At 53.6% G+C, this 25,586-nt stretch overlaps 1 protein-coding gene across 1 annotated transcript; it reads left to right on the top strand.

Moving 5' to 3' along the window:
• Positions 1-4,344: 4,344 nt before the first annotated feature.
• On the top strand, positions 4,345-25,220 carry LOC105063867 (L-gulonolactone oxidase). The gene is made up of 12 exons (XM_010948563.3): positions 4,345-4,493; positions 5,394-5,495; positions 8,087-8,212; positions 9,655-9,749; positions 11,691-11,781; positions 15,092-15,277; positions 16,977-17,084; positions 17,845-17,921; positions 21,131-21,280; positions 22,111-22,275; positions 23,745-23,835; positions 24,473-25,220. The coding sequence occupies exons 1-12, from the start codon at positions 4,491-4,493 to the stop codon at positions 24,599-24,601; spliced, it is 1,323 nt and encodes a 440-aa protein (XP_010946865.1). The 5' UTR covers positions 4,345-4,490; the 3' UTR covers positions 24,602-25,220.
• Positions 25,221-25,586: the final 366 nt, after the last annotated feature.

Here is a 25,586-nt window from a genome sequence, read left to right as displayed (position 1 = left end):
CTGTCGTTTGTGTCCTTGGGAGGAAAGCAGGTGATTGTTCTAAGAAAGTGTCCCGTCTAAATGAGCACGTTTCCCTCTGTTCTGGAGTCTACAAGGCTCTGCATGGCCTAGATCAGAGCTGTCCGGTGGAACTTTCTGGTCTGCTTTGTGCTGTTGGGCAGAGTGGCCACTAGCCACGTGTGGCCACGCGCCCTGTCTGCCTGCTCCCTTCACGTGGTGCGCCCGTGGACATACGCTCGCCTCCCTCGCTGCACGTTCTGCAGAGAAAGCTTGTGGGCGAGGTGGTGTCTCCAGGCTGAATTCTGAATTATGATGAGTGTAAATCAACCAAGCAAAATATTACATAACTCCAAGTGTGTGCAGAAAGCAAGGGGCAGGTTAGAAATGTTAGCTGCTCTCATTATTAAATGCCTCTGTGTGCCTGGAGCCCTACACGCACCATGTCTTATCCTTCCCATTTAACAGGTGGGAAAACTGAGGTTCAGATAATTTGCCCAGGTCACTTGGCCAGCTGGGGGAAGAGTCTAGGTTCAGACACGTGCTGTCTGGTTCCACAGGCCAAGCCCCTTCTTCCAAATCTCTTTTCCTTTTTGAATCTGGAGTCAAACCACCCAGGCCAAACCCCTGCTCCACCGCTCACCATGGGGTGACCTCAAGAAAGGGTTTCCTAGGCCTCAGTTCCCTTTCCTATAAAACAGGGACATGACTAGCACCGAACTCATGGGTGATTGTGAGTATGAAATGAGTGTTGAGGGAATGCAGACGGGGCCCGAGGATGGAGCCTGGTGCAGACCGTGTGCTCCGCAAGTTCTGGCCGTAAGATTTCTCCCAGGATGGGGCCTCGGAGGATGTTACACTCGCAGCCACCCCACCACCACCTCCTGCCTTGTGGATCTGAAAATGAAAGGGCTCATTTGAAAAATAAATGTGTGTCCCGGGGAAATGGCTACACAAGCCAGACAACATAATTTTGCTAACAACGCCCAGGCTTATCTGTATAGGAGCGGTTGGAAGAAAGGAAAGAAGAATCTTAGAACATCTTCCATCAGAAAAAGCACAAGGAAACAGACCTACTCGGCCTGCCTCAGTTTCCAAGATTCCACCCAGTAATCTCCCTAACCCATTCAAATGCTCAGAAATGCTACTCTTCTGGCCAGTAAGTGCCGGTGAACCAAGTTCATAGCATCACAACAAAAATATCACCAGTCACACAAGATTGAAGGTCATAAAAAAACACTCGACTGGAAAAGGCCTTTTAATAGGTCATTCCCCGAAAATACTTTTCAGATGCCATTTCAAGTACAACTTGTTTAAAGTAAGTTCAAGTTGATTTGATTTCAAAATGTTTTTTTATTTCAGGACTACAAAGGGTATAAATAACATATGTGTTACCTCTGCCCAGGGAAATAGCCGTTTTTTAAAAGAGGTGTGGCTGACCCCACACTCACTCACACCCGCACACCCGTGGGGAACCTGTGCGACTGTCTGGCGTACGTCAGCATTCAGAAGACAACAGTTCTTTGTTGATGCAAGTCAAAGCGAGCAAATTCCAGAGAACGCCCCCAAACGGTGATCTTCGCTGCCACTGAGGAGACGGATTCGGTCAGTGTCCCCATCCATTATCCTGGACTCGGATGGAAAAAGAACTCCGAGAGGCGGGAGGTGTTTCAGTCAGTGTCACCCCCTCTGAATGAACTTATGCCCTACATCAGCTGTTTTTAAAGAGAATGAGCTGGCTGAGTGGGACAAGGAAGTGGTATCTGCAGATCAGAAATCATTAAACATTAAAATCCAATGTTCACAGTGTTTCCAGGCAATGTGTTAAGTTACCACGTACAAATTGTATATTAAGGACTCATTTCCACTGATTAACAAGCACAGAAAGGGAAGAGATAGAAAAGCTTCTGTGACCACTGAGATGCTAACATTAGCGTCCCTTGCCAACAAATGCTTGAAAAAGTTACGACTCAGCAATCATCCAACAAGCGGAGTCCTTCAGACAGGAAGAAATAAGCAGTAAACCATTGACCTCAGACCACGAGAGGGTGGCAGTGCAGACTGGATTAACTGATAAACACCATTTTTGCTGATTTTTGTATTTCTCTTCATGCCATTTTACTTCTTTTCAATAAAGGCAATTTATAGAATTGATGTGACTGCCTTGGAGGTGAGGGAGGAGGTGCTCCCTGCAAGGGCAGTAGCATGGGGTGAGGGAAGGAAGCCCGGTGTGGGACCCCAGGCTCCGGGAGGGAAGGGAGCCCCTGGCAGTTCTGGGGCACAGCCCAGGCTCACCCACGCCCACCGCGCCCGGCTTCTGCAATGTCCTGGCTCCAAATGCATTCCCCCAAAGGGGAAGACTTGGCTTCTGCTGTAGTTAAAGGGGCATTTCTGGGTGGGAGCAGGATATGCTTTGCCAGAAGTTGTGGGGACGGGGCTTGGGGGTGAGAGGGAAACAGGTTATTTCTTTGGAGTGACATCAGGTGGTCCCTCGGCACTGCCCCCGCTCCTTGCCGTGGGCCTCTGTGCTCTCCTGGCTTGATGCTCACTCCACCCCGTCTGGTGGCCCCAGCCCCTGGGCCCCCTTCCAGGGTGGAGAAGGGACAGTGGCCAACCTGATCAGTGTTTTCTCCATCCCCCAGCCTGCCCTCCCTCTCCCAGGCAGGGAGCCCGAGGTTCTACAGGGAGGTGGCCCAGGTCTCTCCCCCCGGGGAATGGAGCTGGCAGCCTTGGGGGGCACGGGCCCTGATGCCCAACAGGGACGGCCCCAGGGAAACAGCGGCCAGAGGCCTTGCCCTTCTCTCTCACAAGGGCCCCAGTGGAGACCCCAGCGCAGGGCCTTGCAGACACTGTGCTCGGGTGGCCACAACACAGAACCACAGACTGAGTGGCTTCAACAACAGACCTTTGTTTTCTCGCAACTCCGGAGGCTGGAAGTCCGAAACCAAGCAGGCGGCAGGCAGGCTTGGCTTCTCCTGCGGCCCCTCTCTGTCTGGCTTGTAGATGGCCATCTTCCCCCCGGGTCTACATGGCTTTCCGTCTAGGTGTCTGTCCTAATCTCTTCTCGTCCAGACACGGTCATATTGGGTCAGGGCCCGTCCTAATGACTTTATTTTAACTTTATTACCTCTAAAAACCCATCTCCAAATACAGTCACGTTCTGAGGTCATGGGGTTTAGGGCTTCAACACAGGAACTTGGTGGGGGAGGGGGGGGCATAAGTCAGCCTGTAATGTGGGTGCCAGCCCCTCTCCTGGCCCTGCTCTGCAGAGTCCTCGCCCGTCCCTGGGACTCACCTCTCAGCTGATGAGCTGTTGCTACATGGTCACGAACAGCACTGTCCGCTGGCTGGGATTCCCCTGTGGGGAGCACGCGGCCGCCACCCGCCTCAGCATGAATGTTTGCGGCTGGGGGCTATGATCCTGCACACACGCACACACGCGCACGTATGCACCTGGCAGCTGGTGGAGATCCTGGCTTGGGGGACACAGGTGTAACCCAGACCCCCCACCCCCATTCCAGGACGTCTCACGTGTGTATCTGACCCCAAGCTCCACTCCTCCAGCTCAGCCTTTCCTCCAAAACTCCAGAGTTTTTGCTCACACTTCCCACTAGACGCCGGCTCTCGGCTCACAGAGATCTGATAAGTCAAGATGCTCAGTGATTTATTAGCCTGTTTGTTGCACAAATGTGCCTTGGTGGCCAGCTCTGTGCCAGGCATTGAGCCAAAAGGTGGAGACGTGGACAGAAATGTCCCAAGGAACCTGCCACCGCGAGCTCGAAGCTGGGGGCGGATACAAGAGCTTGATACCATTTCAAGCTCTGACTGTGTCCCGGTGTGTCTCGTGTGTCTGCTCTAACCTTTATGTCCACCCAGAGAATTAGTGCCCCCACTTTCTGGAAGGGAAAACTGAGGTTCACAGAAGTTAACCCTCAAAGCATGGAAGAGGAACCCCGGTCTGTCTACCCTAAGGCCTGGGAACAAGAAGACCTCAGCTAGAAGACTCTGCCTGGGCTGAGTGTCACTTGTCCCCCGACCTGTGCTGTAGCCACCAGCATCCTGTTCCGTCTCCTTGTAGCAGCGGGCAGCTGGTGTATTCAGCCCCCAGCTCTGACTCCCCTGACCTACAGTGAAGGACCCAGTGTCGAGATCAGGGGTCCCTTGGCTCCAGGATGCCTTGACTTGGGGTCAGAACTCAATAGTTTTCAGGAAGACAGCAGCCACCCTGCAAACACTGCCTGTCCACCTTTCTGCCTAAGAGGGGCTGGGGGCAGGGGGCAGGCCTGAGCTGCTGTTTGTCTGGGTGGAGCCTGTCGTCACACTGTTTACTCACCTCTGCTGAGGCCCAAAGCCCCTCCGTGTGGCTGCTGCGGACTCAGCCCTGAGCTTCTGCAGTCACCGTCACCGTGTGGTCAGCTCCAGTCCCGCTGCCCTGTGCCCTGTTCCCGGAGGAAGCCGGAGTCAGCCAAGGCCACTGACCCACCACTGGAGCCATGGTAGGGCCACATGGCACGGCTGGTCAGCCATGCGGGTCTGCATCCAAGCTGGGCCAGTGAACCTGGACTGGGAGGGCAAAATTAGGGCAGGTCTGGGGCCACGGGGAGGCCGCGGGAAAGCTCTTGAATTGGGCTCGTGGCTCTGGGGGAGGCACTGGGGGTGTTGGGGAAGGCATGGGGGAGGGAGACCTGGGTTAGACTCTTGCATCTTTGCTTGGTTGCTGTGTGAGCTTGGGGAAGTTACTTCACCTCTCGGGGCTTCCATTTCTACTCCTGAAAATGAGAGCAGTATTACTGATTTCACGGTATTGTTATAAGGCCTAAATAGGGTATGAATGTGGAGGACCCCAGAACAGTGCCCGGGACACAGCAGTGCCCCACAAACAGGAGTGTTTTCCCAGGGCTCCGCGCTGTGGCCTTGGTGCCAGGAAAGGCTGCCACGGAGTCTCCCAGCCGTGCCCCTTCCCTGCAGGAGAAGCCTGCTGGGAGAGCTGAAGGCCAGTTCTGCTCCTTCTTGGCCCACCAGCCCATGCAGCCCATTCCCCACTCGTCCTACTCAGCCAGGAACACCTTCCGCTGGATCCCTCAGACGGGGGGCAGGAGCCCCAGTCCTGTATCCTGTGGCTGCACCCTCTTCCCAACACTAGTGGAGTTTTCTGTGTGATCTGCCCCCTGACCTCAAGGCGGAGGGAGATTGTAGCAGGAATCCCCATACGTGGCCACGAGTTCCCAATGCGTGTTTACCCATCCTAGGGGCCCTGAGAGGTGATGAGGGCAGAGCAGGAGCCTAGCTCAGGACCATGGCCCTGGCCTCCCATCTCTACAACAGTGGGACAGCGGGATGGGGTCGAGGCAGCCAGAGGCTGCATCCGGTGGTGACTCAGCTTTGTCCTATCACAGGTCCATGGGTACAAAGGAGTCAAATTCCAAAACTGGGCGAGGACCTATGGCTGTTGCCCAGAGATGTACTATCAGCCCACGTCCGTGGAGGAGCTCAGAGAGGTGAGTGTCCCGCTCAGCACAGCGCCCGATGGGCCAGCCACAGGACCTCCAGATCTATCCAGGCCCTGTGGACCAGGCTTGCCCCAGAGAGGAGGCTGGGAGGTGGGCCAGCCCCAGAACAGCTGGCCGGGTGACAGCCCCATGAGGTCGGCTCCAGCTGGACGCCATTGCCACGTGACCATGTGCGGTGCCACCAACAACTACCAGATTCTCATTTCTGGCTCAGATCTCCTCTCTGAGCTGCAGGTTCACATCTGACATTTTTCGCTGTGTCTCAAAGACATCACAGACTTGTATGCTCCAAAGTACGTTTTCGATGTTTGTTCATTCGCTTGCCTTCAGCCTGTTCTATTGCTGTCTTCCCTGTCTCTGCACCAACCATGCAGTGGCTCAAACTAGAAGCCAGGTCCCTGTCCCTTCATTACCCTTCTCTGCCTTCAGCAAGTCCTGCCTCAGAAGTTTCCAGAACCCACCTCCTTCTCTCCAGTACCATTGTCACTATCTGAGCCCAGGCCACCATCTCTTCCTCACCTGCTGTGGCCTGTGATGGCCTCACCTCCCTGACTCTAAGGCCGTGCATCCTCTGAGCCTGTCTCTCCGGCCTCCCTAAGGTCCCTCTCTGCCTGGCTCACTGCCTCCCAGCCATGTGGCTCTTCCTTTTGATCACAGGAGAAACCAAGCCTTTTCCTACCTCTGCGCCTTGGCACTTGCTGTTCCCACTGCCCAGGATGCCTATCCCTTCGCTTTTCACGGGACCAATTCCATTTCAACCTTTAGGTCTCAGGGTAAATCACCTCCTGGAGTCTTCCTGGACCACCTTATCCGAGAAGGTCCCCATCTTCTGCATCTCAGCCCCTCACTTATGTCTTTCATTGCATATTTAAAACCTGCAGTTATTTTGTTGACATGAACATTTTCATGCTTTTGTCTCTCTCTTTACGTCCAAGGACATAAGACTATGCTTGTCCTGTTTTCCATTGTATCCTCAGCACCCAGCCCTGTGCCTGGCACACAGAAAGCACTAATTAACATTTGTTGAATGAATGAATGAGTGAGTGAGTGAATGAATGAATGAATGAATGGACAAACCCAACCTCCGCCCTTAAAAAGCTCGCCCCTAAGACAGGCTGCATACGACTAAATCCAGGGAAACAGATGTGGTTTCACAGAGTAGCAGAGCACAGAGGAGGGAGAAATTCACTCTGAGTGTGTGGGTGCGTGTGTGCCAGTACGTGCGCGGTGTGTGTGTTGGGAGGCACTCGGAGGAGAGCAGAGTGAGTGACACCGTCACCTCTAAGTGATCAGCACCACCTGCTTCCTATCTATGGCCTCATCCGTCCCCACCGCCCCTGTGGGGTAGTGATTTTTAGCCCCACTTTACAGATGAGCAGAGGCTCAGAGAGGCTTTGTCATTTTCCCATATCACTAAGTGTCAAAGGTGGGATTCAAACCAAGATTCAAAGCCCCTAACTTGTCGTTCTGGAGAATGAAAGAAAGAAGTCATTGAGTCGTCGGGCCCAGGAGGATGAGTAGGAGCGCGACAGGGAGCTGGGGAAGGGTGGTGCCAGCGAAAGGAGGTGAGGAGGACACCTGGAGAGTCGTCAGACCGCTGGGGAGGAGGCGTTGAGGCGAGCGAGGAAGAGGAGGGCTGGGAGGCCTTGAACGCAGGCTTCCTTCGGAGCTGGGGAAAGCAGATGGAGGCGGGCTGACATCCTGTGTGCCAAGGCCGTTCCTAATTCCTGCTGGCCGTCACGGTTGTGAATTAGGAACAGGAAGCGGCCACTGCAGGCCCATGTTTCCCTGGGGGGCTGGTCGGGTCAGGGGAAAATGAAAATAGTTGTGTGGTCAAGGGCGGGCGAGGAAGATGGTATTGAACAGCTGTCTCCGCGGTAGAAGCCGTAGCTGTAAGCCTGCCTCACGCATGGGGGATGGGGCAGGGGAGACAAGCCCTACGGAGCATTGCCCGGTCTTACTTGGCCTTACTTGGCCTTGGAACCCCGTGTGGTATAAATCCTAAGACCCATGTTCCATGACCAGAGGGTGTTTGGGAAGGGACGTGAGGGCGAAAGGAAAGGGATTCTTTTAAGTGCCATCGGACATTCATTTATTTATTCATTCACAGTCACTGTCAGGGGCAGGGGGGGCGCTAACTCGTGCAGGGCCTGGGGTGGACGTAGGGGTACTAACCCAAATTAAGCCACCATCCCTGCCCCCGGGAGGCTTCATTCCAGCCTGGGAGGCAGCTGAGGCTGGCGGGGGCCGACATGAGGACCCTGGACCTTATTCTGAAGGCCCTGGGTGCCCCTGAAAGGTTTTGCCCTGGAGGACACAATCCGGGTCTCCAGCTGCATCGGGGAGCGTGCTCAGGGCGGGAGGCCCCCTTTAGGGTGTTTCCTGTGTTCTCCACCCTCCTGGCTTCCCGGCCCTTCTCTCTGGCTCTTACCTGGGGTGGTCTACACAGCAGGCACCCTCCAGCCAGCCAGGGAGGGGCTTGGAGGCCGGGTGGGGGTGGGGGTTGTGCAGAGCCTGGGCAGCCCGGCTGCCTCACAGAGAAAGGCCTGCCTGGGGCTGACCCTGGTCTTGCCCGGCAGGTGCTGGCCCTGGCGAGGCAGCAGAACAAGCGAGTGAAGGTGGTGGGCGGCGGCCACTCGCCCTCGGACATCGCCTGCACGGACGGCTTCATGATCCACATGGGCAAGATGAACCGGGTCCTCAAGGTACTCAGAGCCCCAGGCTCCCCGCCTCTGCTGGGCCCCAAGCCACGCAGGCTCGGCCTCCATCTCAGACTCCGGTGGGAATTTCTTAGCCTTTCTCCACAGGCTTGATCCCCTCTCTGCCCCTGAGTCCCAAAGTGACACCTTAATTCCTGGCCAGCTGATGATCTGCCTCCAGCCCCCAGGACCCTCCCTGGGCTTGCTCAGGCCTTCTGTTTGGTTGTGCGCCCCCTTGTGGCCACGGGGAGGATGTCCACCCACCCTCAGGCCAGAGCCTCCTCCCCACTTCTCTAGAGCAAGAACGGCAAGACAGGCCTCCAAAGGTGGACTCACAATGACAAATCCCGAAGGGTTTGCATCTAACTTATTTTACACATGGGGGCACTGAAAATCAGAGGGGAGAAGTGATTTGCCTAAGGTCGCACAGCTGATCAGCAGCCGAGCTGGCTGCAGACCCAGAAGTCTGACCCCAGCCCTGGGCCGGGATACTGTCTATGCAATTCAGCCACACCTGGGTGCCTGCCAGGGCGTGAGAGTGCCGGACAGGTGTGCTGCAGGTTAGGGTCTCCTGTTCTCACCTGATGGGGCCAGCTCCCCTGAGCTGCAATTTTTGCCAGGTACCCTCCCCTCCACCTAGCAGAAGCTCTGGGTTTCTTCCTCTGATTTAATTCCTTATTTGCTCAGGCGGACAGTCTCCGCCTCGTAGAAAATGTTCTGGTCAAGACATCAGTCATGGTGGTAATTAACTCTGATCGCTAATTAGTGAGAATGGGCTCCAGCAATTGATTTGGTCAGGCTCTGTGCTCGGGGTCAGTGGAATGAGCCTGTGCGTTGGAGTCACACAGATGTGGATTCTCATCTCAGTTCCGTCACCGCTGATGTTTGTGTGACCTTGGGCCAGTGACTTAAAGTCCCGGAGTTCTGTCTCCTCGCTGTGAAATGGAGAGAGACAGCTCCTCCCTCCCAGGGTGGCGGTGGGCATCTCAGGACAGAACATCCTTCTCCCACAGGGCAGGAACCTAATAGATGGGACCTCTCCCCCCTATTCTTCCAGTTCCCAGTCTTTGCCCAAGTCCCCCCAGGGGGAGAGTAAGTGGAGAACGTGAACTCCGTTTGCAGGGTCAAGACCCTATAGGAGTAGCGTCTCCTTAGTTGGAAGTAACTGCACCCCCCTAGTCTAGGTGGGGAGCGTTAGTGCCAGCCCTGCAGTGACCTTGGGCAAATTCCTTCACTCCCTTGCTCCTTATTTCCTTCCCCTGTGAAAAGAAGGGTTTCACAGAGTGTTCCCAAGCCCCTAGGGCTCTGCCCACAGCCCCTGCAGTGGGAGGAGGCCCAGGCTGGCCACAGACTGGGAGAGACTTTCTTGTTTTCCTCAGGGATCATGGCTGCAGGAAGAGGGTTAGGTGAGGGCCTAGCTCATCCCAGCTTGTGCTGGTCTCTTGCAGGTGGACACGGAGAAGAAGCAGGTAACTGTGGAGGCCGGCATCCTCCTGGCTGATCTTCACCCACAGCTGGACAAGCATGGCCTGGCCTTGTCCAAGTAAGAGCCACCCTACCCCCCATTCCTGGGTGGGCCAGTGATGGCCACCGCTCCCTGCCCTGGCCTCAGCTGGACACTCAAGGATCTGGCAGGAGCCAGATAGGAACACTTCCTAGGGTGCACCTCCTTTCTCTGGACCCCTGTCCCTCCCCTAGATGGTGCCTATCTCCCCATTCCCCAGGGATTCAGGAGCTATTGTATGAGAAGAGAAAGAAGCAGTCTAGCATTAATAAACAGTCTTGTACAAGGCTGGGAAAACCATGGATTATTTAAAACTTGCAACAAAACTCTATTGATCCAAACAGAAGGATATGCAAAGTAGCACTCAGAGGAACTGAAGAGCGTGGTGTTTGAGACACAGGGCTTCCTGGCATAGCTATATGTGGCTTCAGTTGTCTCTCCACCTAAACATGCTATCGGTGAATGCTCAAATTTACTATCAAGGGTTTTCCATTGAAATAGGAGTCAAAAATAGCCAAAGGAGTGAATGTCTAACTGTGGGGTTTTCAATCATCAGAAACAAGTGACAGAAGTATTTTGGATATTGGGGTAGCAATCTCTTCACAGCTGGAAATTCCAACAGTAGAAGCCTGTGGGTGGTCCACTCACCCCGCTTTCTTACTGCAGGTCCTGAGGCATCACTATACATTTTCAACCTAAAAACCATTCTGCTTCTGCCTTCCCAAGGGTCATGGCAACTCAAACATTTATGGAGTGTCTACCATGTGGAGGCTTTGTTCAGGCCCAGAAAAGGCCAGAATGAATGAAACCCAGACCCACTCACAAGGAGCTCACAGCAAGGGGGCAGAGGGACCCACGAAGTGACGAGCATGGTGCAGAGCAGTGGGGTCAACGTCAGACAAGTATTCAGGGCACTGTAGGGCTCTAAGGGGGCCCAGGTTCAGCCTTGGCAGGCAAGGGAGTGTGCGAGGGGATGGCAATCAGGGCAGGCTCCCTGCAGGAGGGGGCCCGGGGTTGAGCCCTAAAATCTGACTAAGTGTGAACCAGAAAAAGGAGAGGAGAGAAGAGATTCAGGCAGACGGAGCAGCATGAGCCAAAATCTAGGAGAGGGAAGGTGTGTGGGGCGTGCCGGGGCCGAGGAGCAGGCAGTGCGACACCGTCCACGACCAACAACTACAGGAGGAGGCGTTTCTGTTCATTACAGGCCTAGCTTCTGGGCCCTGGGGCAGCTCTGTGCCCTGTTCATGAAGTGCCTGTGTCCTCCCTGTGGACCCAGTCCTCCTCAAGTAGCTGCCTGCACAGGCTCATCTCAAAGGGAGTTAAGGTGTCCTGTCCAGTGTATCTCCGGGGCCACCTGGGTCTGCAGCTCCAAGGATGCTGTGGGGACCTCAGGAGTGACTGTGGCTGGGGGGAAGCACAGAGCTGTGATGTGTTGGACTGCATGCTGGGGGCTTGAAGCCCACACTCATCAAATCATCAGCCCTGAAAGGAAGGAACAGAAGCAAGGTCTGGGGCAAAGAGGCTTCCCGGGGTCATGCAGCTGGAAAGCTCTGGAGTGCCCCGCTGTGGTGAGCCAGAGAGGGCAGGACACAGGCGCCGTTCCTAAGAGGCAGGACAGTGGCGTGGTAAGGTCCCCAGCCCCTGCAGCAGGTGGCCTGGTTGCAAATCCTGATCCTGCCTCTTTCCAGCTGTGAGTCAAGTTCCTTGGTCCATCTGAACCTCAGAGTTCTCAACCAGAAAATGGGGGTATAAAATAGGGGCACTCAGAGGCATGGATGAATCAAAGGTGCCCCACAGAGTAAGTCAGTTCACCTTCGTTTTCCGGGCTCTGGTAAACTGGGATGAGATACCAGGCAGGAGATGAATCAATTCTTCTTTTCTGAGGGGCCTCGCACCACAACCTGGGTGCAGGGGTGGCGTTGTCCCAGGAAGCCTAACTGGTCCCCATGTCCCTCCCTAACCCCCTCCTGCCATGCCCAGCCTGGGAGCCGTGTCAGACGTGACTGCTGGCGGCGTCATCGGGTCCGGAACGCACAACACGGGGATCAAGCACGGCATCCTGGCCACCCAGGTGAGTCCACCTGCTTCCTGGCACACCACTGAGTGCGGGGACGGGGGCGGTCAGACGGAGCCCCTCCTCACTGTGGCTCCGGGACAACCAGGCACTCTTTGGGCAGTGTTGGTACAGCTCTTTGGGGGCCTCAAACACAGCCCAGGTCTCCCCTCTGACTTGGCAGGTGCCCTCCAGGAACATGGTCTTCTCGAAACCTCATCCACCCCCAACAGACACAAGTGACGAAGGGGTCCTTGTACACATTGATGCACCCCCACCTCTCAGGAGCCTCCTGGCCACCCTGTAGAAAAGGACAAGTAGAGCAAAGGGTTCCATCTCCATTGGGCGAGGGGACTTCCAACGTTAGCAAGTCAGGAAGGGGCTAGGAAGGATCCCAGCACATGTGGACCTGGGATCTGCACCTGACCTTCACCAAGAAGTATTTCTTAAAACTTCACTTGACTCCAGTTTGGGGCACAGATTTTGGACTCAGACCTGGGCCCCAAACTTGTCCCGGCGTGCACTGGGTGTGCGCAGGTGGGTGGTTTGTTTACCTCATCTGGACATCCCTGTATCCAGCTGTCACCTGGGGAGAAGACCCCTTGACTCAGGAGGGGTCAACGAGACAGTATGTGTTAAATGCGTGGGGGCCCGGGGACAGTTCATGACGCCTGCGTCAGGAGCCACCCTCTACAGGGCCAACTCCTTTGACTCAGTGGTGGGAGGGGCTTCTAATGGGCCAGGCTGTGGCGCCAGGAGCAGGCTGCTGGGGTGTGCCCAATGAGGCCAGCCACTCCCCCTCAGCGGGGAGAGACCCCCATGCTGGGTCAGCGCGCCGTAGCTTGCCACGTGTTTCCCCTGCAAAAGTTCGTCTACACTGGGAACCATGTGGCCTCCCAGCTGAGTCTCGGGCTTGATTTTGCATCCCAGCACTCCCCCCCATTGTCTCTGTGACGGGGAGGGGGCAGGTCTCTTTACCTCGGGCTGCCTCCGTGCGCTTCCCTGGAGGATGGAGATGATCACAACAGCAATGCATGCGGGGTGCTTGGACAAGTGCACACAGTTAGTGCTCAGTAAATGTCTGTGTTGGGTTTTGTGTCTAAGACAGGCCCTTGCCAGAGCCCACACTCTGTGCACTCTGTGCTGTCCAAGAAGTTTCCGCATTGCCAGGGGGCTGACCACACTGATGACTTACGTGTCCCTGGAACAGGGCTCCCCAGCATTCAGTTCTGAGGAAGACAGACACCCCAGCCAGCGCTGTCTGAATGTGGCTTCTGAGACCTGGGTCCCCCGTGCTCCAGCTCAGAGCAGCGCTGGGATCAAAAGAAAACAGCCAGTTGCAGTTTCTAAGGATTCACTTTGTTTTCTCACACGCACACCAGAAATCTACTTCAGTTACTGTTCCTTAAATCCACACTCTGCTTCCTCACAGCCTCAGGCACTCACGTGGGTGGCTCCTGTCCTTTCCCCCTCCCTCTCTCAACCACAAAATCCTCCGAGAGTCACCAGGCAGGGGAGGGGCACCCTGAGGGGATGCAGTGATTCAGGGGAGGGGGAGATTGAGGACACCCCGCCCCTCCCGTAGGTAAGAGCTGTTGCAGCGAAGCGTGGTAGGTTCTGTGCGACCTGATTCCCAGGTACCTGGAGCCCCCTTGGTCCTGGCATTACCCTCTCAAAGCGGGACTCACTGCCCAAGAGAGCCCAGTGCTAACTGGGGGTGAAAGGCCATAAACCCAGCCACCCACAAGATCTGGCCACAGTCCTAGGCTTCTATTGAGAGGGGTGAGGTCAAGCTGGTTGCCTCAGATTCTCCAAAATGATGATCAGGGTATGGGAAAGAATGGTCAAAAGAGTGGTCACAAATCAAAATGTGTATGAGATTTACTGGCCACTTCTCTTAGGAAGCCCATCTGAGCTGGGCCAGCCCCTGCAAGCAGTGGGAGATCTGCTCTGTTTAATTTTGCATGTTATGCCCATGGCAGGGAGCATGAGGGGAGACCGACATCTTTTTCTTCTTTTTTTCTTTTTGTACTATTTAATTATTTTATTTTGGTAGGGTTGGGGGGTAGGTAATTCGGTTTATTTATTTTTACAGGAGGTGCTGGGGATTGAACCCAGGACCTTGTGCATGCTGAGCATGCGCTCTACCACTGAGCCACCCTTGCCCCCGTGACATGTGTAATATCTACTGTACACCAGGTGCCTAGCCGGGGGCTTCCATACGCTCTCTGATATTCTCATCATTTCACAGATGAGGAAATAGAGGGGTTAAGTCACATACCCAAGGTCACACAGCTCATGAATCAGGGCCCCGCTTTGTTGTTGGAGTGTTTCACTGGCCAGCTTGCATGCTCTGCTCCGGATCCCAGACCAAGTCTGGTTTTTATAAAAATCGTTCTGACGCCCTCACTCCCACGGAGGGCCACCATGCCCCATTTCTGCCAGTTTTTCCTCTCTGGTCTTCGTCCCTGTTAATCGGAATTAGTTCAGCTTTATCTGTTCTCTCACCCTGAGCAGCCAGCCACCGACTACACATGTCAAAACAATTTCCATCCAAATCAGCAGGTAGCAGGGTGTGGAGAGGTACTCGAACAGGCAATGAAAGAGGATGCTTCTGGCAATGGGGAACAAGGGCCAGGGTACTGAAGTTCCTCACCTGTCCCCAAGCAGGCATCCTTTGCAGAGACTAGAGATTTCTGGTTGCTGGGTGGCCAAGCAGGAGAATCCAGTACATGAGGCGGGTGGGTCCCGAAGGAGAAGATGGACTCAGCTTGGCTGAGATGGTGCAGCGGAGGGAAACAGGGGGAGAGAGCTCCCAGGGGACCCTGGACCCCTCCACCTGTACTTTGGGACAGTGGGACCGGCTGTCCCCCAGATGCACACATCCTCCCTCTGCCTTCACACAGCGCCTCCACCCAGGTCCTTGGGGCTCTTTGGAGCGTGTCTGATCTCAGACCTCTTCTGGGCAGAGGACATGATCGCTGCATCCAGACAGTGAAATCCACATAAGGAACAAAGCAGCGGCAGGAAGATGAGCCACTGGGGCCCCGTGGAACCGCAGGCGGTGGATGGACCCCTCCCTGCTGAGGGCTGATGGTGCCCAGACACCCCCCCTTTCCCCAGAGCCCCTTTCTCCCTCCTCAAGACTGAGGCTCCCTCAGGATGTGACTGTAGACCCAGGTGGGGAAGTCCCCTGTGACCAGACGGTGGTCTTCTGGGAACAGGAGACACCTGGCCTCACTTCCAAGGACAAACGGGAGTGAGGCTTCCCCCAAAGGCTACAGATAGTGCCTGCCGGGGTTCTGAGTCTGGCTCTCTCCACTGCCAGGTGGTGGCACTGACCCTGCTGACGGCCGACGGGACGGTTCTCCAGTGCTCTGAGGCCAGCAATGCAGACGTTTTCCAGGCTGTGCGGGTGCACCTGGGCTGCCTTGGGGTCATCCTCACCGTCACCCTGCAGTGTGTGCCCCAGTTCCACTTGCAGGAGACCTCCTTCCCCTCAACCTTGAGAGAGGTACTGTCTCCTGTTTGCCACCGCTCAGCCTCTGAAAATAAATGGAGGACATGAACAAGGGTCAGTCTCCACTGAGAGCCCCGCGGTCTGCAGGCCCCCTGAATGGGGGAGTGCGCTGACCTCACCAGCCCTTCCTGGTCCTAGTATCCCTTTGTAAGTAGGTCAGTGGAGCTCAGAGGGACTGGATGATGGGGAGCAGAAAGGATAGCTGCTGACTGATAGAATGTTTTTTGAATGAATGAAAACCCAAGTTGGTTAGCTGAATGAATGGATGGACAGACAGATGGATGGATGCATGGATGGATGGATGGGTGGGTAGATACAAGAATGGATGGATGAATGGATGCATGGATGGATGATGCATGGATGGGTGAATACATGCATGGATGGATGACGGGTGACTGGATGGGTGGATGAATGGGTGCAAGGATGAGTGATGGATGAATGAGTGAGATGGATGGATGAATGGCTGGCTGGCTGAAATGCCTGGCAAGCCCGGATCTATCCCTTGTAATCTCTAAGCTGTAAGACTCAAATCTATGGTTCCAAGCTCCTTGGCATTTGAGTTCCTCCATAGCCACCTTACAACACTCAATACAAGATGGGATTGGCATTGGTGCGAACACTGCTGACCCCACATGGTTATGGTGGGATTTGGGATCAAATTATCTGGCCTTGAATGCTGGCAGAACCACTTCCAAGCTGTGAACTTGAGCCAGTCACTTAACCTTGCTGAGCCTCAGGGTCACAGCTGGGAACTCCGGGAGGAGTAGGCCTGGTGCCCTAGACATGCGCTCGCACTGCTCAGATTCAGAACCAGAACTGTCCATGGGGCCCATGCCACGAGGCAGGCCCTCTACTTAGGAGCTTCCACGCAGATGATCTCACTTTATCTGCACTAGTGCCCACGTGATAGTGATGGGAAACCCAAGGCTCAGGGGACACGGCTCCTCCCCGGTCATGCAGCCCCTAAGTTGCAGAACCAGGACTTGATTCCAGAGCTTAACTCTGAGACCAGCGCTCCTCCTCTGCCCACCAGCTGCCTGTCAAACCGCTAATCTGCCTGTGCTTTGGCTCAGAACTTGTCCGGGATCAGCTGGATGGGCGTCAGGGAGACGTGATTTGCTTCTGTGATGTTATCTCCACGTGGGCAATGACAGGCACATGAGAGCAGGATTCTCTTGTTCATTTTATTAAAGACCTCTGACGTGTCAGGCATTGCAGGGACAACAATGACAATGTAAGGGTAATAGCGGTATCAGCCGCTTACACCTGTACAGGGCTTCCCACGCTCATGACACCATATTGAGCACTTTCTAGGCATTCAGTGCATTTAATCTTCATAACAGTCTTGACATAGGTACTGTTATTAATCCCATTTTACAGAGGAGTAAACTGAGGCACTTGCCCAAACTTATGTAGCTAATAATTGTTCAAGTCAGGACAAAGAAGAAATTATTTTTTTCTACTAAGTTACTCAAGGAAGTCAACCTGTAAGCGGACTGTTTTAATGTCCAGCCTATTATAAGACACATTCCATGCTATTTGGCAGTGTTTGGACAATTTTAGGCATTTTATTTTTCTTTTGATGGGGAGAAACGGAGGCACCACAGGGCCCTGACCTCCAGGACCACCCCCTCACCCCCATTATCATCCTGGGACCAACACGGTGTCTCCTCCTTCCTCCTGCCGAGGGCAGGTCCTGGACAACCTGGACAGCCACCTGAAGAAATCCGAGTACTTCCGCTTCCTCTGGTTCCCGCACAGCGAGAATGTCAGCGTCATCTACCAGGACCACACCAACAAGGTAGCCGCGGGGCCCTTCCCCGTCCCCACACTCCCTGCTCCCAGGGCGGTGACACCAGTTATCATGCAGCTGGTCAGTGAGAGGTGAGAAGAAAAGCAAGCCGAGCATCGCTGAGCATCAGGAGAGAAGCACAAAGGCCAGAGGGTGGGAGGAGGAAGGAGGGAGGGCCCAGCAACAGCCTGGATGTGGGGGAGGAAGCAGAGGACAGAGGAGTGGGCAGGACAGCAGAGGATGGAGTCCTAGCAGCTGGGCTGGACCTCAGAGGCCATCTGATACATCCCACCCTCCCTCCAGCACCCCCACCTTTTCCACCCCCAACTGTGCAGGTGGAGAAACCCATAATTTTTTCTCCCCTGACCTATATCCTTAGCGAACAGGCTGCTTCTCAGCGGAAGAAAACCAAGCCATCACTTAGGATGGATGTTGATCAGACAAGTCAGGCAAAGGCCATGACACCTACTGTGTGTCCGGGGGTAATGGCGGTGACTGCCGGACACCCGGCTCATGAATTCTAAAGAGGAGGGACATATGCATATCTTTATCTTTGCAAAATACATACATGCAAAAGTACACACATAAGCATAAAACAAAAGGGGAGAGGGCACGGGAATCAGCTGTGCCACCAAGAAGTGAGGCTTCGATCGTCCTGGCGGGTGGCTCGCCCCTCCCCACTGACACACACAGCCACTCCCGGGACACATCTCCCTCTGAGGGGACACTCAGCTCTGGCCCTAAACTGATTCTAGATTCTGCTTCCCAGCCTCCCTCCTCTGCAGCCAGCTGGTTCTGGGATTATGCTATTGGATTCTATTTACTGGAGTTCCTGCTCTGGATCAGGTAGGAATGCATCTGTGTCTTTCCCCAGCGTCGGCCACACCCTGCGGAGGACGTGCCCATCAGAACCACGGCTGACTATTACATGTGCACGCTGGGTCTGTCTCCTGGGTCCAGAGCGGTGGTTTTCCCCGCTGCCTGCACGGTTGAGTCGCCTGGGAAGCTTTTTTTAAAAACAATACGAATGCCCAGGCCCCACTCCTTGGCTCACAGGTGATACAGATCTCCATGTTTCCCGTTTCCCCTCCCCGGCCTCAAGTCTGGGCTCCTGCTCAGGCTCCATCCCTGCCACCGAACGTGTGACTCTGAGTGATGGGGAAGGTTTCATGGGATCTCGATGGTGACTTTGTTTCCAGCCAAGCCATGGGATGGCATCGTATACAATTTTTGAACTATTTCTTATATACAAAATAATATAGGCAGCTTGTATTTAAAGTATATAAAGAATAATGTAATAAACACCATGTAGTTACCAGCCTTGTAAGAAATGTAACAAGTTCCACTGCAGTCCTCTTTGTAGATGCCCGCTCACAGCACCTGCCCTGAGAGGTAAGCACCATCCCAACTTTTATGCTTATCATTCTCTTGGTTTTATTTATACTATAGTTTTCTGAATTCTGAATTAATAGATTTGATAATTCAGCTCTGACAGTGATATTTATCCATGTTGATATCGAGAGCTGTGATGAATCGTTTTCCACTGTGTGTGGTTACCACGATGGCTACATCCACGCTCTCGTCCATGGAAATCTGAGTTGTTTTCAGGAATTTTTTTTTTTTTTCCATTACAAACAACGTTGCTGCGAGCATTCTGGAGCATTGCTCCTGGTGTCCTGAGTATATATTCATGAGTGGGATTCCTGGGTCACCAAGTAGGAGCTTCTTTAGTTTAATCAGATCAAACTGTTCTCCTCAGTAGTCACACCAAGTTCACTGCCAACCACCAGTAAGCTCCATAAGCTGGACGAAATCGGAACTGTCAGGCTTTTCAATGTTGTGTGATCAGTGGTGTCTCATTATAGTTTTCAATTCTCGTTTCCCTGATTATTAACAAGGTCATACAGCTTTTCAGTTTACTGATCTGTCAGATTTCTCTTCTGTGAAATGCCTGTTTATGTATTTTGCCCCTTTTAAAAATTGGGGTTTTTTTCCCTTTAAAACTGGCTTTTTTCTTAGTGTTTTGTAGGGGGTTTTTATAGGTATTTTGAGCACTAGTCCTTTGCTTGTTGTGTGTGTTGCACCGTCTTCTCCCTGTTGGTGTCTCGCCTTTCATTTCTATGGTGTTTTATGGTGTGGAGACGTATTTAATTTTATAGTCAGATGTGTCCGTCTAGTCTTTTATCTTTGGGACTTTGATGTCTTATTAAAGGCCATCACTCCATCAGATTATGGGTCGGGGGTGAGGATGGGAAATGCCCAGGCAGGCTTCTCTCCAGCTGCCATAATAGCAGTCCGGCAGCTCTGTGTGTGTATGTCTGTGGAGTCTGAGCCCAGTGAGCATCCAAATACATTGGACCCTAAATCGCAGCTGCCGCAGCCCAGCCGGGCAGATGCTCCGAGGGAGCCCCGCGGGCGCTGAGCCCAGCCCACGGGGCTCCAGCTCAGGGGCTCCCGGAAACTGCATCCCTCATCCCAGCCTCATCCCTGCAGCTCTGGGCCACTTGCCCAGCAGTGTGCCCAAAAGTACAGGAATGAAAACTAAACCATGGGTTGGGTGACTGGTGACTTGATGGCTGCTTTGTGGTAAAACTCACTATACCCCTGTGAGGGCAGGGACCCTGCCTGTCCTGTTACTCTCAATCTTCAGAGCCCCAAACAATGCCTGGCACGTAGAGGAGGCTCATGGTATTGGTGTAAGAGATGCTAAATGAAAAGCTTGGACATAGCCCTGGAGGTGTTCACCAGCAGTCAACTGCAGAGGTGATGGAGGTGGCCATGACTGAGCAGGACGGAGATCCCAGGATCCCTCAGGAACAGAGCCCAGGGCCAGGCCCAAGCACACAGCCCTCCCTTTGCAATTCCTTGGGTAGCTCATTTCCAAAGACAAGAATCCATGAGGCGAGATCCCATGCTAGGACACTGCTCCCCACTGGCCACCTACAATGAGCTTTCCCAGGATGGCCAGGTGTGGAAGGAGGGTGAATGACCACACTCCTTATATAAATGTACCTGGAAGCCACCTGCTGAAATTAAAACTCTACCTGCCCTTGTCCCCCCAATATAAGTACAAGGACATTTATAGTGTGGCATGTGGGGGTACAAAACTGCAAACAACAGGTGCTGGTCAGGATGTAGAAAAACTGGATTACTGTGCACTGTGGGTGGAAAGGTAAAATTCTGCAGCCACTGTGGAGAACAGTATGGCGGTTTCTCAAAAAGTTAAGAATAGAATTTCCGTATGACCCAGCAATTCCACTCCTGAGTCTATAAAAGAAAGAATTGAAAGCACGGTTTCAAAGAGATATTTGCACACTCATGTTCACAGCAGCCTTATTTACAACAGCCAAAAGGTAGAAGCCACGTAAGTGTCCCAAGGATGAATGGATAAGCACAGCGGAATTTATTCATACCATGGAATATTAGTCAGCCTTAAAAAAGGAAGGAGATTCTGACACAAGCTACAATGTAGACGAATTTTAAAAACGCTGTGCTAAGTGAAATAAGCCAGACACATAAAAGGACAAATACTGTGTGATTCCACTTACGCAAGGTTCCTCAAGGACTCAAATTCATAGAGACAGAAAGTAGAATGGTGGTTGCCAGGGGCTGGAAGGAGGGCAAAGAGGGGAATTGTTGTTCAGCGGGGACAGAGTTTCATTTTTGCAAGATTCTGGAGATCCACTGCACAATGATGTGAATATGTTTAACACTACCAAACTGTACACTTAAAAAAATGGTTAAGATGGTAATTTTTATGTTACATGGAGTTTTTAAAATCACAATTACGAAAATGACCCAGACACTGAAAACAGCCCGGTCATTAAAGGGGGAGAGTGGGATGGGATGTGGGGTAAAATCCATCAGTGGGCCGCCGCACCTCTGCGGAGAGCCGTTCAGGGCGCTGCTCGATTCTGGGAGGGACTCCCCAGCCGTGGGTGCGCGTCCACGGCCGAGCACGTAGGGAATGAGGCCCCGGTTTGCAAAGGGCTCAGCCCAGCACCCGGCCGCCCTCCCTCACTGCTGGGTGATGGCCCCTCTGCCCTGCCCTCCAGCACCTTCCTGCCGGGCCTCGTGGGCTGGATCAATCGCTTTTTCTTCTGGCTGCTGTTCACCGGGAAGAGGGAGAGCTGCAACCTGAGCCACCAGATCTTCACCTACGAGTGCCGCTTCAAGCAGCATGTCCAGGACTGGGCCATCCCCAGGTAGGTGCCGGGCCGGCCGCCAGCAGCGGGGTCAGGGCCGAGACAGCCCCTTGGCGCTCCCCGCAGCCCTGGAAGGCAGCCGGCCAACCAGACACCCCGTCCTGCCCAGTAGTCGTGGGGGGCAAACTGGAGGCTCAGAATCCCCATGCACTGCCCATGCACCACTGTGCCTCTGCGGGGAGACCGGCCATGGGATCCCCTCCCCTCTCCAGCCGCAAGGCCGGGTAACGGCAGGCTTGGGCTTGGAGTGTGGCGCTTCCTGGCCGCTTCTGGTTTTCCTGAAAGACAGTCCTGTGTGTTCGGTCCCTTGGGCGGCAGAGCCCATAGGGCAGCCCAGGGGCCAGAACTCCGAGGTGGGAGGGACCTGGAAAGACTGAGGCTAGGTCTGCCCCCCGGCTCACTGCAGCTTTCTCTCTGAACTGCCACCCCCGTCTTTGTCCCTCTCCAGGAAAAAGGGGGGATGGTGACCATGCCTTAAGGGATGCCTCTGGTACTGTGTCCAGGGGCTGCAGCCACCAGACTCTCTGGGCAGGACTATTAGATAAAATAGAAATCTTGGAATCAGAGTGAATTGACTCTCTCTGAAGAAGAGGAGGCGGGCTGTGGGACAGCCGTGGCCCAACACCCGAGGGAGGCCCCTGATTTGGTGGGGACCCTGGGGGTTGAACTCGGACCAGGAAGTAAATCTCTGCTTCCATGATGAGGGCTTGGAGAGCAGCATGAGGGGAGCCCCGAGGCTGCCTCTGCTGGGGGGCCATGCAGAGCCTCAGGGGATGGCTTCCGGACGCCCCATCCTGAAGTCTGGTTCCATCCCCTCGGGCTGGGTGCAGAGAGAAGACCAAGGAGGCCCTGCTGGAGCTGAAGGCCATGCTGGAGGCGCACCCCAAAGTGGTGGCCCACTACCCCGTGGAGGTGCGCTTCGCGCGGGGGGACAACATCCTGCTGAGCCCCTGCTTCCAGAGAGACAGCTGCTACGTGAACATCATCATGTACAGGTGACTGGCTCACAGGGAGGGCCAGTGGGGCGAGCCAGCCCCTCCAAGTCCAAAGGGCCCCCCTCCCCATCTTTCAAGGCCGGTTCAAATACCACCTCCTCCAGGGAGACCTCCCTGATCCCAGCAGCAGAAAAGAGTCTCTCTCTCTCCTTGGAGTTCCTATAACTACCATTTCTAGTCCATATTCTGTTAATACACTAATTAATATTAATTAATGAGTAATGGTAATTTGCATAGCCACCATTTGTGAAGCTGACATTATGGGATGACAAACTTATGCTATCTGAAGTGCCCACCCTAGTCAATGATTCCGAGAGCCTGGAATGCTGTGTTGAGAAGGACTATGAGGACGGGTTTAAGTCCAGTAGAAAAGAGATTGAAGCACGCTTGATGTGACGCGTCTATGTGGGTGCACCTGCCCATTCTGACCAGCCCGCCAGGCCCGGAGCTTGCCTGCCACTCATGACAGCGTTTTCTTTTCCCTAGTTACGTACGCAGCAGGCTCCAGTCTAAAACTTACGGACATACGTAGTTTAAGAACCTCATCTTTTCTAAAACTTCCTGCTTAAGATGCGTCTTCCTTCTTTCCTGCCCCTCACTTATAATAGCCCTCCTCTGACTTTGCAGAAGAACAAGATACTTCTTGCTTAGCCTGACTTTTCTCCAGCTTGTAAGAAACACCAAACTTAGAGGCTCTCAAGGGACACTTCAAGAATGTACTAAAACACACACTGAATGGGAGGCAGCTTCTTAAACATAGGGACAAACTTGTGGCAAGGGTCAGTCCTCCTCTGTCTGTCTGTCTGTCTGTCTGTCTGTTCATTTTCTCTCTGCCTGAGAATGAAAATTCAGAACTGGGGAAGTTACCATGGGGCTGCATCAGAACATTTGAATTTTTAAAAGTTCTGACTTGGGCTTTTTCTCTCAGTAAGTCTGACTTCACAGCAAGGACAGATCAGCTAGGTTACATGGTCATGGTTTCAACCATAGAATGAAGTCATTCTGATATAAATATTTATATATTTATTTTTTAAAGATAAGTATGTGTGCATATATAGCTTTAAAATAATTATACATTAAAATTTTTAGTTTGCATTTTAAAATACTTAGATTTAAAATTCAAATCTTTATACTAAATGAGTATATATATGTATATATATACACACACACACACACACACACATATATATATCTCCACACAAATCTTTGAAATTATTTAAATTCGTGATAGCTCTCAGTTGCCAGTTAAAGAATATGCAAGAGGATGCAAACTTTTTCCAAATCTTTCCGAGCAAAAGCCCCCAAGGTGCTGGGTCACTCTGGTCCGTGTCTCGTGGGCAGCACCACGCACGTCCCGGTCTCCGCGTCACAGGCCAAGTGCGGGGCGCCGCATGGAGCCGGTGCCTGATGACGGCAGGTGGGCGGCACAGGGCGCACACAGGCCTCACCCACTTCTGCCCCCTCCCCAGGCCCTACGGCAAGGACGTGCCGCGGCTGGACTACTGGCTGGCTTATGAGACCATCATGAAGAAGGTGGGGGGCAGACCCCACTGGGCCAAGGTAGGATTTGCGGGTCAGAGCCTCACCCGGGGTGTCAGCTGGGCAGCTGCTGGGGCTTCCACCAGAGGGCGCCGCTCTCCCCTGTTTCCATGCCTGCCCGAGGCTCGAGTGTCGGAAACACGGGCTGAGCACAGCGCGGGAAGGAGGGCTTCAACCACCCTGCCCAGACCATCTCCCGTCTGCATTCATGTTCCAACAGCCCAGTGATTGTCGTTCCCTCGGCGTTTTCAGAGAAAGTCCTCATCTTTCATTTCATTTGATTCTCACAGAGACTCTCAAGCAGGATAAGGCAGTGGTCCATTTAACAGACAGGACACTGGGAGGTGACGAAACTTGGGACTTACAATTAGCAGAATTACCAGAACCCTCTCCACTGGCACACTGTCTGGTGGCAAAGGGAATAGGGGGCTTAATGCTGCATTTTAACAACTTCCTTCTTTACTTTCCAAGAACTTCCTCCTCCTCCTGTTTGGGTCTCTGCATTACAGGTGAATGCATGCATGTCTGTGCGTGTGTGCGTGTGCCTGGGGGTGGCAGTGTCCCAGATGGGGACACACAGACTCGAGTGCCTGCTTGCAGCCCCACTGAAATGCCAGCACCGGGGAACAAAGCCTGTTGTATCTGGTTGTTTCCCCAGGCCCACAACTGCACCCGGAAGGACTTCGAGAAAATGTACCCTGCCTTTCCGAAGTTCTGTGCCATCCGAGAAAAGCTGGACCCCACTGGGATGTTCCTGAACGCATATCTGGAGAAGGTGTTCTACTGAAGCAGAAACAGAAAACAAGTCGAGCTCACCCCATCCGCTCCCCCAGGGCCACCTCCAATGAGGCTGGAGGCTCAGTGTCCCACTGGCCTCATAGGGAACAGACCTCTCCCCCGGCCACCCTCAGCCACGGCGCCCACAGCTGCTCCGACCCTCAGCAGTGAGCCTGGGCAGCCCCCTCACGTCCTTTGTCCCCACAGAAAGGGAGAGGGCCAAGTCTGCCTTTACATCTTTAGCCACACCCTTTTCACCCAAGCCTACAATCACATTCTGTTTTCCCAAGAGACAGAGAAACCCGCAAATGTTCCCTTTGGCCAGGCGGTCAGGACTCAGCCATCCACAGATTTCACCTGCCCGCGGAGTGTCTGGAGCTCCAGGGGTCATAGGGAGGGGCCCCACCAGCATGTGTTTGGGCACCGAGGTCGTGTGTGCTGTGCTCTGCTTTCTTTCACTCTTGAGGGCCTTTCAGATGCTCAGATGAATGTCCCCTGCCCAGGGACTGCCCCCTCCCAGAGGACGTCTGACGTCCCGGAGCCCGACCGGCAGCGATTCTCTTCCAGAGGATATTTGGGGCGTGGGACTCTCCTTGCTTTGTTTTTAATAAAGGTCAAGAATTGATTCATCCTCTGCTCCCTCCTCTTCAGCCCCAAGGTAATCCTTTGGGAGCAGGAGGCTCCCTGACTCCCCAGCTTCCCTCCAGAGGTTATGGGTCTTAGCCTTGCTGGAGAATGGTCTTCATATTTCTTTTGCAAATTTAGTTTCAATTTGCCTCTGACCTCCCACACTTTGCAGCTACTCTTTCACGGAGCTTTTGATGAACATCTTCTAGGTGCCAAGTGCTCTGGGAGAATTGCAAGAACCTTAGGACAGGATCCTGGCATCCGTCAAGAAATGTTTCAGCCAGAGTATGTCTTGAAGCCCTATATTTTTGCGAGCTTGAATTTAGTCTTTTAAAACTATAAATTTTGCATTCTATCCCACTATGTAA

The sequence above is a fragment of the Camelus bactrianus genome, chromosome 31 (assembly GCF_048773025.1).
Source record: "Camelus bactrianus isolate YW-2024 breed Bactrian camel chromosome 31, ASM4877302v1, whole genome shotgun sequence".
NCBI classification, from domain to species: Eukaryota; Metazoa; Chordata; class Mammalia; order Artiodactyla; family Camelidae; genus Camelus; species Camelus bactrianus.
Note: the sequence above shows the minus strand (reverse complement) of the source record. Positions and strands in the feature narration are given on the sequence as shown.